Raw genomic sequence first — 13,631 nt, 5'->3', positions numbered from 1 at the left:
GCATCAGCACAGGGTATCATTGCCTCCCCCACCCATGATGTCGAACGATGAAAAGCATAATACTGGTAAAAAGATAATAAAAAAAGAGCACGTTTTCTCACACATGGTCCGCTTCAGTGCTCCCCTCCTCCCCCACTGCCCACCGTGTCGCATCAAAACTCAGTCAGCCCAGAGTCGGGTCCATCGCAGCTTAGCGCCGCCGCTACGAGACAAGCCAAAGAAAAAAAAAAGGGCACCAGCTCATGCTCGTTTCTGGGTGGTCGTAACTTGTCCAACCTGCTTACTGGGATGCTGGCCAGCTGGCTACCTTATTCCACCAGACACACACCCCCATCGGTCCATCCATTCGGCCCTCCCTCGCTCCTGCCCCCAGCGGGTATCTGGAATAAAAACGCCAGCCGTGCCACTTTAGTACCAAGTGGCGGCCTTTTTGGAATCTGACTTTTTCCGAACTCCTCCTCTAACAAACCAAACTAAAAGCAACCTCATCTCCGGCGATTGGGGGTTTTGCTGCATCGCGCCTTTGCATCTTCCACGATTCAACCCTGGGGACGGACAAACAATGTAGCCAGGGCCCTTGCTGCTGCGAACAAACAAACATACCTGCATCGCCCATCATCCCATCCTGTACGCACGCACGCACCCGACCACTCATCGACGCTAAAGCCGCGCACGCCTCCATCAGGCCGCGCCCGCACAACCACCACCACCGACCGCAGCCATGGACGACGTCAAGCAGGACCTGCCCATGTCCATGATCATGGCCGCCTTTATCGGCATCGCCTGGTACATTGGCATCGAGATCAACGCCTCGCTCTTTCTCCTCTTCAAGCGCCGCCGCGGCCTCTACTTTTGGGCCTGCGCCCTCACGTCCTGGGGCGTCATCCTCCAGCCCGTCTTCATCATCCTCGCCGACTTTGGCGTATGGAAGGACCCAGTGCCCTCCATCACCATGATCTACCTGACCTGGTTCATCATGGTCATTCCCCAGAGCTGGGTCCTCTACTCGCGCCTGCACCTGCTCATGCACACCGACAGCGTCCTGCGCATTGTCAAGTACGTCTTGATCTTCAACTCGGTTGTCTTCTCCATACCGACCATGATTATCGGTACCGTTGCAGTAAGTTCCCTAAAAAATGGGATCCTTCCTTTGACCCGTCCGCTCACAACCTCCCCAGCAAGCGACTACCATTAACCCGCACCTTACCTCCTTCAACCTCGTCTGGGACCGCGTCCAGCTCGTCGTCTACTTTGTCCAGGAAACCGCCCTCAGCATCATGTACATCTTCCAGACCCGCAAGTACCTCAAGGGCCGCGCGCCCCTCCGTCAGCGCGCCTGGTCCACGCCCTCGACCGTCCACGGCGGCGCCCGCCAGACCAGCCAGGAGAGCGCCGTCCTCTGGCAGCTCATCTGGGCCAACACGCTCATCATCGCCCTCGACATCACCCTGCTCGGCATCCAGTGCGCCGACCTCTTCCACCTCCAGGGCGCCTTCAAGCCCTGCGTCTACGGCATCAAGCTCAAGCTCGAGTTTGTCATCCTCAACCGCCTCATCAACACGGTCCGCCAGCCCACCAGCGACGTCTTTTGCTCCGGCGGCAGCGGGCCCGACAGCGGCCCCAGCGGTAGCGACCACCGTAACCCCCTCGGCAGCCCGCACCTTCGTGGCAACAGCCTCTGGCAAAAGTCAGACCCCGGCGAGGACACGTCGGGTGTCCAGCTCGTCCCGAGCCGCAGCCGCAGCGCCGGTCGCGACCCCAGCGTCGGAAGCGAAACGCCCATCTATCACGGAACCGAGGCTGTATGAATCGGCCCCAAATATCTACCGCGGGCGATTTCTTTTTAATGTGTACTTTTGTTTATTCTACCGGCATGGCGCCGCAATCAAATTGGGACGGGATGGAACGAGGACCAGCGACGGAGTTACGGACGACTTGTGATTTTACCGGGACATTGCGGAGTTTTATGATTACGCCTCACGATACCATTTTCATTTTCTTCTCTTATTTCTTTTTTTTCTTACGTAGCTCCATGCGCTGGACAGAAAAAATTCGAAGCGATTTATTCCGTCGTTGTTTTATGCCACAACATGTGCGTTGATAGCCAATTGCAAAAACAAATAGCCAAAACCTTGACCTTCCATGTGACGTCACACATCGTGAAATTCAATGTTTTATGCACAGTGCATCACAATGCAAGATTAAGTTGGTCCTAGCCAGGGATCACACGCATGTCATGAATCGTTATATTTACGTTTCCATCTCTATCTATATAATAATAAATGCTGATATACATTAGCGGGTTCCGGCGCTGGCCGATGCCGCAGCCGGCCCCTTGCAGGACGGGCCCTTGGGCTGCCACCCCGGCGGCGCGAGCTCGTAGCCATCCGTGCTGAATGCCGGCGCGACTGCGTTTTTCAGTTAGCTCATCGACTCTTCTTGTTGACGTTCATGTGTGTGGGTATAAATAAGAGAACTTACCCGTCGTGCCCACGAGCGTCCAGTTGCCGTGCGAGCGCGCGCTCTGCCACTGATTCTCCAGGATCACCACCTGCGGGCTCTCGTTGCGAAAGATGTCCTGGCCGAGGACGTGCTTCTCGACGGGCTTGCCGTCGTTGTAGCTCAGCGACAGCGTGAGCGGCGCGCCGGCGTAGTAGTGCCAGACCTCGGCGGCGTCGACGCGGTGCCACACCGAGTCGCCGTCCTTGCCCTCGAGGAGGTAGAAGATGGCCGTCGACGCGGAGCGGTTGCCGTTGACAAGGACGGGGTCCTCAAAGGTCTGCGCGTAGTAGCCCTTTTCGACATTGGCCGTCAGGTTGAGCTTCGCGATGACCTCTTGCGCCGAGCGCTCGTTCACGGAGACGTGGTGGTGCGAGGCATCGGAGGCGGCCGCGAGGGCCGTTGCGGCCGCGGTTGCCAAGAGGGCGAGGACATGCATGGTGGCGCTTTGTAAAATGGTCGGGGAATTCTTTTCAGCCCCCAAATGTGTGTCGTCGTCGTCTTCGTCCGAGAGGCTGAGATTTCGCAACTTGAATTTTACCAGGAGTTGAATATGGATTTCATGAGAATTTTTAAACCTTCATTGCGCAACGGGGAAAACAAACTCTTTGTACTGCCAGGATTGTCCCAGGTTCCACAGTGCGCACCACCCGCACCGCGCAAAAAAAAGCATGGGCGTAGCCGTCCACCGGGTCTCGTGGCGGCGCCCTTCCGTACGACTCCCCTCCCGCCGCGCATCCATCGGCCATTGTTCTGTTCATGCTAGCCATCGATCCGCGGGGGCGGCTTCCCAAGAGTGTTTTGTTTGCCATTGATTTTCAGCTTTGGCGACGGAACGCCAAATGCATTACAAAGCCGATAGTCTAGCGGCAACGGACAATCCGAGTCCATGGTACTGAGTAGCTAGTGTGGTGCCTGTTGTGCCGTAGTGTCTAATGTAAGCGGAAGTTGCGGAACAGGGGCGACGTGAACATCGGATGGACTCAGGCTGGTTGGCTGGGACCTGCGTTTGGTCTCTTTCTCTCTCACTTCCGTTGCAATTCTAGAAGGAGATTTCATCAACCACGTTGTAACTTGCATGCAGTCAGGCTTTCGAAATTGCCCAGGGATGAAATCCGAAACCCCGGCCACGCGCATCAATGCACCAGGAAGCAGCTCCACCGCTTGCATTTCCCCATTGCCCCATCACCAGAAATTGGAAAGGTCGCCGATCGGGACGCGAATTTGGGCTAGTGCTGAGGCCTTTTTTTGGGCCCGGCAGTGCTCTGTGGCGTTGCGCCATTCCGGCAGGGTCGCGGAGTTTTTATGGGATCAGTGGCGCTTTTTGCTTCTTGCCCAGGTCACTATTTACCAGTATCAGCGGCCGACAAGGTTGTGCGTGGCACTGTGGTCGTGATGGGATGGTGCCGCTCCCTGCGGGTGTGCGCGGGCTGCGACAGGATGCTGTCTTCTGCTCAAGTCCCAACTCGGGCACACCTGATCAAGAAACCTGTGGGTCGTTGATGCGAAACCTTCTCATTGTCCACTGCATTGATCATGAACAGGTCCGGATGGGCCCCGATGTGGTACAGCTTGCAGTGATCATGCCCAAAAGGCAGGGGTATTATCCGGCCTGAACCTGACTAGTCAATGACAGCCGCAACGGTTGGCTTTGGTCCTGTTGAAAACGATACTGTTAAAGGCTTGGCATCTGTAGACGTTGCAGGCGTGGACCAGGAAGTATCAGTTTCGCAGACGGTGCGAACCATTTTCAAATGCATCTGCCTAGGTATTCGAATGGCCCCGTCAATGTTTGGGACTGTGTAAGTCGTTAGCCGGGCTTTCCTCTGTTCATTCTGGCAGTTGGAGACGAGCCGTTGTTGCAATCACCGCTGTTCTAGAGCAAACGCGTCCAATAATCGGACAGACGCTATGTCTGGACGAGTATGGGCTGCTCTTTTGTGATCTAGGCCACGCCATCGTGCTTGTGATTATTTGCTTTCCATCAACCTGCATGAAAGCTGATGATCTGGCCCCCAAGCAATACGCCAACCAAACACTTTGGGGCTAGGTGCTGGGGTGCCTGACTGCATAGCTCTTCGCGGACCATCATGTGCGCTTTTCAGCTTTGTAGATGATCACAGTGAATATGGCCTTGGCAAAAAGGCTACGCGACGGGAGGTGGGCAGGCGACGGGCGATGATTCTCATTGGCACGTTTTTCGCCAGGCTGCCTGTCCGTCATCCTGCTTCGGGGGAGGGGCTCGGGCTTAGAAGGTGGCCATTCCTTCTAGAACGATGCTGCTGCCCAGACCCGTGACGCCCGTTGATGCTGTTGGATGCATGCATTCTCCTCGTAGGGTGGTGGTGCGGGGTCGAAGGCAGAAAGCAAACCGGGCAACGGGCTGTAGCAGTGCCACGGGCGCTTGGAAAATGTGGTACGACGCAGCACATCAAGCTGGGCGAAACACGGCAGGTACGAGTAGAATACAAAAGAAGGCGTTTCGATATGGTTCTTTCGCACTTTCTGTACACAAAAAAAGATCAGAAACAGGTGATTACTATGTGTTCTAGTTCGAAATGCTCCCGAGACTGCGAGACGCAGCAAATCTGCGTTTACAACCTACCCTGTGTAGGCAACGTGTATTCTCCACATGCTGCAGCCGCGCCTCGCAAACGCGCACTCCTCGCGAAACATTTCAGTAAAGTCGTTCACTGCTACTGCTGTCTGAGTTCTTTCGAATGCCAAACATTTTGCCGTAGCCACTGCCGCTCTCAATGTATTCATCCGGCGCACCGCCCCCGCCTCCGCTACCTCCTTCTGACAGAGTGGCCGTCGCGGGCAAGCGGCCACAAGCAACACCACCCTCCGTTAAACTTGAAGGGCCTGCCGGAGCATTCCTCCTGGAGCTCATAACTTCCAACGGCTACCCTTTCAAGGACCACTGGTCCTACTTTGTCCGCTCGCACCATCACCATGACACCGGCGTCGTCATCCACGCGACGGGGGATGTGGCCAATGGGTTCCGCTTCGAGATCAAGCGCTGCTTCGCAGTCAATGAGCCTGGAACCCAGCCCGGCAGGCGGGTCTCGCTGCAGTGGATCGACGGGAAGCACTTCGACGAGCAGGCGATGCTCAATAACTGGGAGCTAAAGTTTGATACGGTGCCGGTCTGCGCATTCGAAGAGAGCCTGTCCAGGGTCGAGGCGCCGGGGAAGACGCTGAATACTGTGGACGGCGAGGCTGTAGTGGGAAAGAAGATTGTGATGAAGAACTGCCAGTCGTGGGTTATTGAGTCGGCCGAGCAGCTAGTCGCCGATAAGATGCTTTCGCCAGAAGTCGCAGCATATCTTCGGGCCATCGAACAATAATAGTGGTTTTGGAAGAATGGGTCAGTTCACTTCATCGGCCAACTCCTGTCTCTTTGACATGCTTATTGTACACCTCATCTGAATGAATATATCTGTTCCCGTTGGATTGAACCACGAATAACAGTAAGTTGCCATTGTCCCTTTCTACACACTGGGGTATGCAATCACATCGCAAGAAATACTCGCATCTCGCGAAGGCATTATAATGACATCATCGTACTCGGAAATGCCTCCGAAATCGGTCTCCTCGTGCGTTTGGTTGTTGTGCATGTTATTTACACGACATATCTTTTTCGCATTCTTCTTATTTTGACACGCAGAAATATCTTGGCAGCCAAGCCAGTTTGCGCATGAACACCGACGAAACGGAACCTTGACACGGCGGAACAGCAGCCACAATTCACGCAGGCAAAGATTTAATCAAGCAGGATTTTCTGCTGATCAATAAAACGCCTCTTTTATTGTATTTCCACGACTGTGGTAGTCGCTAACACTCCGTGACTAGCGAAAGACGTATACCGTACGGATTGCCACGGGCCTATCAGATAGTGTTGCCTGGTGTCGCGTGCCGAGGCAGCCCCACGATCACACATATACTCCGGTCCGGCAGCAGTGTATATATAGACAAATAATGTATTGTGACAAAGCGAGATATCATTGTGATTAAACATTGATATTAGGCTATAAGAACAGTCACTATAGGACCTTCGGCTCTTCATTATTTCTAGACCCAATATATCTGCTCTCTTGGCAGACAGGAGCTAACGTACGACCGAACCACGGAGCTACCCCCGGTTACCGATAGGACCGGCCATCTATCCTCGTCACGCAACTACGCACACCTGCCATCCCATATTGACCTTCGAGTCAATCGCCAAGTTTGAAAGCCCAATAACATATCTTAGTATCATCTGTACTATCTCATCTATTCCATCCCATCTATACCATCCCATCTATACAATTCCGGAAGATGGCGTTTACAAAACCGCCACCAGCCGTGCAAGACACGCTCATCACCTTTCCCAAACCCCACGTTCTCCTCGTCACCATCAACCGCCCCAAGGCATTCAACGCCCTTCCCAGGCCCATGCACCCGCAGCTCGCCACCCTATGGGACTGGTACGACGCGGAGTCCTCCCTCCGCTGCGCCATCATCACCGGCACGGGCAAGGCGTTTTGCGCCGGCGCCGACCTCAAGGAGTGGAATGACAAGGCGTCGGAGGGCGCGACCAGTGCCAGCGCGGACGAGCGCGACACGAGCTGGGCGACGAGCGGCTTCGGTGGCCTGAGCAACCGCCGCGGCAAGAAGCCCGTCATCGCCGCCGTCAACGGCGCGTGCCTCGGCGGCGGCATGGAGATGGCGCTCGCCGTGGACATGATCCTCGCGGCCCCGACGGCCAAGTTTGGCCTGCCCGAGGTCAAGATTGGCGTCGTCGCCGTAGCTGGTGCGCTGCCGCGCCTGACGCGCATCGTTGGCCGGCAGCGCGCGTCCGAGATGGCCCTCCTGGGCCGCACGTACTCGGCGCAGGAGATGCGCGCCTGGGGCGTCGTCAACCACATCGTGGCGGACAACGTGAGTGTCTTGGACGAGGCGCTGAAGTGGGCGGTCGAGGTAACACAGAACTCGCCGGATTCGGTCATTGTGACCAGGGCAGGCTTGCTGGGGGGCTGGGATGCAGTTGACCCGGTCAAGAGCACGAATGACATTGATGACGGCATTTACAAGCTGTTGGATGGAGGCGAGAATCAAAAGGAAGGCGTCAACAGCTTTGTGGAGAGGAGACGGCCCGTCTGGAAGGACAGCAAGCTGTAAGGTCTGTATGTCGTCTTATGCCGGGAGAAAAATGCAACTTGCGAACACAAAACAGCGCGAGATTTATTTTGCCGACTCTGGAGACTTCAATTCGTGTTGCTCATGTTAGCTATTTCGCGTGTAGTACTTCATCAATAAGTTCTGCCTTCCAAAAAACCATATTCGGATGTCTTATCTTGCAACGGCATCACAGCTGTCGATGCATCTCTTCGGAGTTTAAGCCTTGGTCATTGGTAATCCTCTACCGTTGCTGTCGCAATTCTGCTGCCCATCATGTCTGCCATATCACACGACATTACCCGGCAGAACAAGGTCGAAATGCCGAGAGCACGCGATGGAAGGCCAATTTTCACGAAGACATCAGAAATGACACGGTTTGCAGTAGCGGCATTTCTTTTCGTATTAAATCTTGTTACTCCTTTCTCGTCTCGGCCGGCACTAAGCGACATCTTCGTTGCAGTGATGGCGAGCGACAGCGCGGCATATCGTAATGCAGGCAACACACGTGCTGTTGTCGAATGTCACTTTCTCCACAGACACGATGAACAGGGTCCGGTGCATGGCGCCAATTTTTATCTGAAATATTGTCCGAAGTTAGTCTATTTCTGGTGGGCCCGGCTTTGTTGCAAAATCTAGCCGTTGATGTTTGTCACTGATGTCAAGATTTATGGTTGCTTTCGCAATAATCTGCACAGTTCTCGGACAGTCTAGACAGAGCTCATAAGGGTCAACACTGAAGTCCCAGGTCTGCAATGGTTAAAAAACGACGCAATAGAGACTCATTTAGTATCTTACGTCGCCACTCTCCTGAGGCTGATATTTGCTCGTGGAGAACAACAAACAGGATCTTGCATGTCGTAATTCATAATATTGGAGCGTGGGCTCTATAATTTCGTCAAAGCCGCACTTTGAGAAGAATTTTCTCGGGGAGACGAGCGGTTCGCAGCGGTTAACATCTCGACTTACACAAAAATGTGGGTTGGGAGGCATTAAAGGCGGACCAGCCCGCAATGTCGCCATCCTCTAAACAATGGTGCAGTCGCTCTGTCGATTGCTAGCTGCAATGTTCCGTGGGGGCGTAGATAAGTCGCTTCAAAAAATTATGTTATACTTAAAAGAGGCGGTTCGACCGCGATGGTGTTCCAAGAGGAAATCCTGGCATCCAGATCCTTAACCGTTCCGACAACAAGCAGCCATGGCATCAACTCTTGAACAAGTGCCGCCTACTCAAGAGGTCGGCCATGATGCACCACCCGCCAAAAGAATATGGTATCGAACCACACTGTTCAACGCCTTTGTCATCGGTGGTGTTGGTTTCTTGGCTCCAGGCTTATGGAATGCCATGAACGCACTAGGCGCGGGCGGCGGCCAGGAGCCGTTCCTGGTCAACGCCGCCAACGCCCTGGTGTTTGCGCTGATGGGCTTCCTGTCCGTCTTTGGCGGGCCCATTGCCAACCGCATCGGCTTTGCCTGGACGCTCTTCCTAGGCGCCATCGGCTACCCCGTCTACTCGGCCGGCCTCTACACCAACAACCGCTACGGCAACATCTGGCTGGTGCTCGTCGGCGCGGCGCTCTGCGGCATCTCGGCCGGCCTCTTCTGGGCGGCCGAGGGCGCCGTGGCGCTGGGATACCCGGAGGCGTCCAAGCGTGGCCGCTACCTGAACATTTGGCTGTGGTTCCGCACCGGCGGCCCCCTGGTCGGCGGGCTCATCGTCCTGATCCTCAACAACAACGCGGGCGCCAAGCACAAGGGAAGCGTCAACCCAAACACATATCTCATCTTCATCGCGCTGCAGTGCGTCGCGGCGCCGATTGCCCTGCTTCTGACGAAGCCTGAAAAGGTGCAGCGGGGTGACGGCACAAAGGTCATTGTCGATGCAGAAAAGAGCTTCAAGTATGAGTTTCTGTCTCTTTGGAAGCTCTGTAAGCGTAGGGATATCCTGCTCCTGCTCCCCATCTTCTGGGCGGCATACTTTAATCAGTACTCTGGGAATTTCCAGACTTACTATTTTGGTGTGCGGGCGCGTGCCTTGATTGGTTTCGTCAGCAACTTTAGCACGCTGCTCTCGTCGCAGGTGATGAGCATGTTCCTCGACTGGACGCGATTCCCGGTGAAGCGCCGCCTGGAACTTTCATTTTGGTACATTGTCGCCTGCCATGTGCTTGCTTGGGTTTACGCCTGGGTCATCCAGGAGAAGTATACCGCCAACCCTCCGGCGCTGGACTGGGCAGACTCTGGATTCGCCGAAGGCTTCTTCGTTCTCGTGTTTTGGGAATGGTCGCGTCAGTCTTTGCAGACCTGGATGTACTACTTCATTGCCACAAAGAGTGACAGCATCTCGGAGCTCAGCCGTCTCTCTGGCATTCTTCGGGGACAAGAATCTTTCGCACAGGCCGTCAGCTTTGGTCTAAATACAAGAAAATGGACCGGCGGCAGGGTGCCGCTGGCCGTAAACACCATTCTGCTGGGTAAGATGCCGTTGTCTCTTTTACATCCTGTTGCGACGTGCTAATGACTCTAGGTATCGCGTCCGTGCCAACGTACATTGCACTCAGAGAAAATGTCCCGCTTGTGAAGAAGGACGAATCTGGCGACTCGAGTGATGAGGCAGTGATTCTCCAGACTGTCGCGGTTAATGAAAAATCGCAGAGCCCCGTTTAGGCGCTTTGCTGAGTTTACAAGGTGGGCGTCAAGTGCACAAGAACAAGGTCATTGAGCAACTTGTATTGTAGAACACGTGGATGCGACAATGTAAAAGTAACCAAGAAGATAGTCTGAACTAAGTTGCATAACTCTATCATTGACGCTTTTTTGGGGAAGTGAAGCTTGTGTTCTGTGAGAGTGTCACCAGTGAACAGTATCACCACAGGGTTGGTTTAATCTATTTATAGCATCACGTGCGCTGACCGTGGCGGCATCGCGGCGAGGCTCAACGGCCGCTTCAACGATACACACTACTGTGCCCAGTGCCTAAAAGTGATCGCACGATAGCGTGATAGCGAGAATACGATAGGCTGCTTTTTTTATTTTACTTTTTTGGATATCGAGGCCGCCTGCTTCGTCATGCCGCAAGCCGCGACAGGCCACTCGAGGCATCCCACCATTGGATACCCAACAACTGTTGCCAACACAGCGATTGCACCACTCCAAAATACACTTACCACTACCTACACTGGGACCACAGTACCATTGTCTGTCGCCCGTCGTCAGCAGAATAATGTCGTAGAACGCGATCCGCGTCCAAGGAGCGAGGGTTGGGTCACTATTCGTGAGGGCGGGTTCATGCAGGCCTGGAAGCAGCGATTCATGATTCTTCGCAACGAGTGGGTTGATTTCGCCAAAGCAGAGGATGGAAAGACAATCTACACGCTCTTTCTCAATGAAATCGTTGCTATCGGGCGCGCTGAGACTGGGATTCCCACCATCGAGATTAGTCGCAAGATTGAGGGGTCCTCGACAAGCCCTGGTGAAAAGGAGGGGTCGCTCAAGGTTCTGCACATCAGGACAAAGTCCGAGAAGGAGTTGTATACTTGGATTGACTTCATCCACATTGCCTGTCCTGGCCTCGGAGGTGTCAGCAATCCGACGAATTTCTTCCACGAGGTGCACGTTGGCTTCGATGCAGCCACTGAGCAATTTGTCGGCCTGCCGCAGGAATGGGTGCAGCTCCTGAGTGCGTCGGCCATCACAAAGGAGGACTATGCGCGAAACCCGCAAGCAGTCATTGAAGCGGTCGACTTTTACTCTGACCTTCAAAAACAGTCCGAGTACCCAGCTGAGTTTTTCGCACTCACGCCAACCAAGATATCCCGCATTGAAGAGGATCTGCCTGCAAGCGAGTCCGCTTCATCACTCCAGAACGTGCCAGTCGAGCGGCCAGCCGAAAAGGCGCAAGTCCCCGAAAATCCGCCACACAAGCCGAAAAGGCAGCCCGATATTGTCCCTCATCGCCCGCCACCGCAGGCGCCGAAACTAGCCCCCAAGTTGCCCGTTGTCCCGGTCTGGAGATACGAGGAAAATGAGCCGTCCTCAATTCTTGATCGTGCCGAGGCTGAGTATCAGCTGACTCCATTGAAGCAGGCACCCAAAGTACAGAAAGCGCCAGAACCTAAAGCAGAGGCGCACTCTTTCCCGGATACTGTCATGCCACTGGATATCCCCTCACGGCGCAGACAGGCTCTCCGACATGTGACAACTTCCGAGGCGGAGCTGATTGCCAAGTTACAGCCTCTGATTTCGTATGACGACCCCAACGTGTCGTACCAAAAGCACAAGAAAGTTGGCCAAGGAGCGTCCGGGTCCGTGTACGTGGCTACTATTCGCAGCACAGCCGTCGGTATTGCTCAGCAGTTGGTGCAGAAAAAGGGTTCCAAGACGCGGGTTGCGATCAAAGAAATGAACCTGGCCCGCCAAGCGCGAAAGGAAGCGCTTCTGGATGAAATTTCCATTATGAAGGAAGGCCAGCACAAAAACGTCATCAACTTCCTCGATGCTTTCCTCGTTAATGATAACCGGATGCTCTGGGTAGTCATGGATTATATGGACGGTGGCGCGCTGATTGACTTGATTGACAATAACCCGGCAATTAGCGAGCGACATATTGCTACGTTGTGTCGCGAGGTAAGAACGTCTCGCCTAGACTGAAAAACAACCTCTAACTTCCTGAGCAGACATGTCTCGGCTTGCAGCATCTTCACTCTAAACAAATCGTACACAGAGACATCAAGAGCGACAATGTTCTCATCGACTCTCGGGGCAATGTCAAAATTAGTAAGTAGACTGGCGCGAAGACAAAGAATTGAAGCTCCCTACTGACAAGTTCATAGCCGATTTTGGGTACTGCGCAAAGCTCACAGCGCGGCGATCAAAGCGCCACACGCTGGTCGGCACCACGTACTGGATGGCCCCGGAGGTAGTCAAGCAGAAGCGCTACGGATACAAGGTCGACGTCTGGTCGCTGGGCATCATGGCGATTGAGATGGCCGAGACGGAGCCGCCATACATGGACGTGGAGCCCATGCGCGCGCTGTATCTGATCGCCACGGGCAACACACCGCCGCTCCGCGAGCCGCAGAAGCACAGCGCCTTGTTGAAGCAGTTCCTGGCGTCGTGCTTGGTGGTGGATGCTTCGCGACGAGCCACATCCACCACGCTCTTGGATCACGAGTTCCTCCGCTCTGGGGGCAGCACGAGCGAACTTGTTGAGCTTTTGGCGTTTAAAAGGCAGTTTACAAGCTAGAATCTTGGATACTACTAGAATTAGTCTAAAAACTCGACATCAGATACCCTCGGTTAGACAGCTTCTTACTTCCTCCTGCTCCGGCCCTGGTCTGGGCTTGGCGTGTTGCTTGAGCACATTTTTACACGTCTAGAATTACCACTGAATGGAGCAAGCGGTTGATTTCACTGATTCATATGCAAGGGTTGCTATCATGAAACAGGCAGCGATTTTTACCCCGCCCGAGAAAACCACCGTCTCAATCACGACTACCTAGCGCCGCCAAGGTCCCCTGACTGACAACATAAGCACAGGCTACCTTCCACATATGATTCGTCTTCCGACCTAGATGCCCGTCAGGTCTTCCCATCTGTGACTATTGCTCTGACGACTGGTTTCTCTCACTAGACCCGAAGCAATTTTACTTTTACATGATTTATGTACGATTCGGGTGTAAGCGGAGCTCGACGAGCCACGCCTCAATCCTTCGCTTAACACTGTCCTACTGTATCGGCATTTTACCGAGTAGAAAAAGAGGACCGAATGGTTGTTCAAGCTCCCATGCACGGCTGTTCCCCAGACTCACAAGCGTCCGAGTGGCGTGCGTCAACTCCATTGGGCGTGTGTCTCCGGAAGCTCTACGCTGGCTTACGAGCGATACTCCGCGAGCATCTCGAGAAGCACTTTCCAACAAGCCTCTCATGCTCATTTGTGCAAAATTCGTCTAAAGTAAACTTGTGCCACGTGC

General features: G+C 54.2%; 7 protein-coding genes across 7 annotated transcripts; 5 read left to right on the top strand and 2 right to left on the bottom strand.

The window, feature by feature from the left end:
- Positions 1-721: 721 nt before the first annotated feature.
- LMH87_010068 (uncharacterized protein) lies at positions 722-1,808 on the top strand (the record flags this gene model as incomplete). Its single annotated transcript, XM_056197167.1, has 2 exons — positions 722-1,120; positions 1,179-1,808. The coding sequence occupies 2 exons, from the start codon at positions 722-724 to the stop codon at positions 1,806-1,808; spliced, it is 1,029 nt and encodes a 342-aa protein (XP_056054243.1).
- A 487-nt stretch (positions 1,809-2,295) lies between these two features.
- On the bottom strand, positions 2,296-3,269 carry LMH87_010067 (uncharacterized protein; the record flags this gene model as incomplete). Its single annotated transcript, XM_056197166.1, has 3 exons — positions 2,296-2,408; positions 2,482-3,028; positions 3,105-3,269. 3 exons carry the CDS (start codon positions 3,267-3,269, stop codon positions 2,296-2,298), a joined length of 825 nt encoding a protein of 274 aa, XP_056054242.1.
- A 1,862-nt stretch (positions 3,270-5,131) lies between these two features.
- Positions 5,132-5,849, top strand: LMH87_010066 (uncharacterized protein; the record flags this gene model as incomplete). The annotated part of the gene is made up of 2 exons (XM_056197165.1): positions 5,132-5,179; positions 5,241-5,849. 2 exons carry the CDS (start codon positions 5,132-5,134, stop codon positions 5,847-5,849), a joined length of 657 nt encoding a protein of 218 aa, XP_056054241.1.
- A 970-nt stretch (positions 5,850-6,819) lies between these two features.
- On the top strand, positions 6,820-7,662 carry LMH87_010065 (uncharacterized protein; the record flags this gene model as incomplete). The annotated part of the gene is made up of 1 exon (XM_056197164.1): positions 6,820-7,662. The coding sequence occupies one exon, from the start codon at positions 6,820-6,822 to the stop codon at positions 7,660-7,662; it is 843 nt and encodes a 280-aa protein (XP_056054240.1).
- Positions 7,663-8,256: 594 nt separating this feature from the next.
- LMH87_010064 (uncharacterized protein) lies at positions 8,257-8,652 on the bottom strand (the record flags this gene model as incomplete). The annotated part of the gene is made up of 3 exons (XM_056197163.1): positions 8,257-8,395; positions 8,458-8,546; positions 8,629-8,652. 3 exons carry the CDS (start codon positions 8,650-8,652, stop codon positions 8,257-8,259), a joined length of 252 nt encoding a protein of 83 aa, XP_056054239.1.
- Positions 8,653-8,857: 205 nt separating this feature from the next.
- On the top strand, positions 8,858-10,326 carry LMH87_010063 (uncharacterized protein; the record flags this gene model as incomplete). The annotated part of the gene is made up of 2 exons (XM_056197162.1): positions 8,858-10,133; positions 10,187-10,326. 2 exons carry the CDS (start codon positions 8,858-8,860, stop codon positions 10,324-10,326), a joined length of 1,416 nt encoding a protein of 471 aa, XP_056054238.1.
- Positions 10,327-10,728: 402 nt separating this feature from the next.
- Positions 10,729-12,904, top strand: LMH87_010062 (uncharacterized protein; the record flags this gene model as incomplete). The annotated part of the gene is made up of 3 exons (XM_056197159.1): positions 10,729-12,285; positions 12,336-12,435; positions 12,492-12,904. The coding sequence occupies 3 exons, from the start codon at positions 10,729-10,731 to the stop codon at positions 12,902-12,904; spliced, it is 2,070 nt and encodes a 689-aa protein (XP_056054237.1).
- Positions 12,905-13,631: the final 727 nt, after the last annotated feature.

Source organism: Akanthomyces muscarius, chromosome 5 (genome assembly GCF_028009165.1).
Source record: "Akanthomyces muscarius strain Ve6 chromosome 5, whole genome shotgun sequence".
Classification (NCBI taxonomy): domain Eukaryota; kingdom Fungi; phylum Ascomycota; class Sordariomycetes; order Hypocreales; family Cordycipitaceae; genus Akanthomyces; species Akanthomyces muscarius.
The sequence above is the reverse complement of the archived record's forward strand: the minus strand, read 5'-3'. Positions and strand labels throughout refer to the sequence as shown.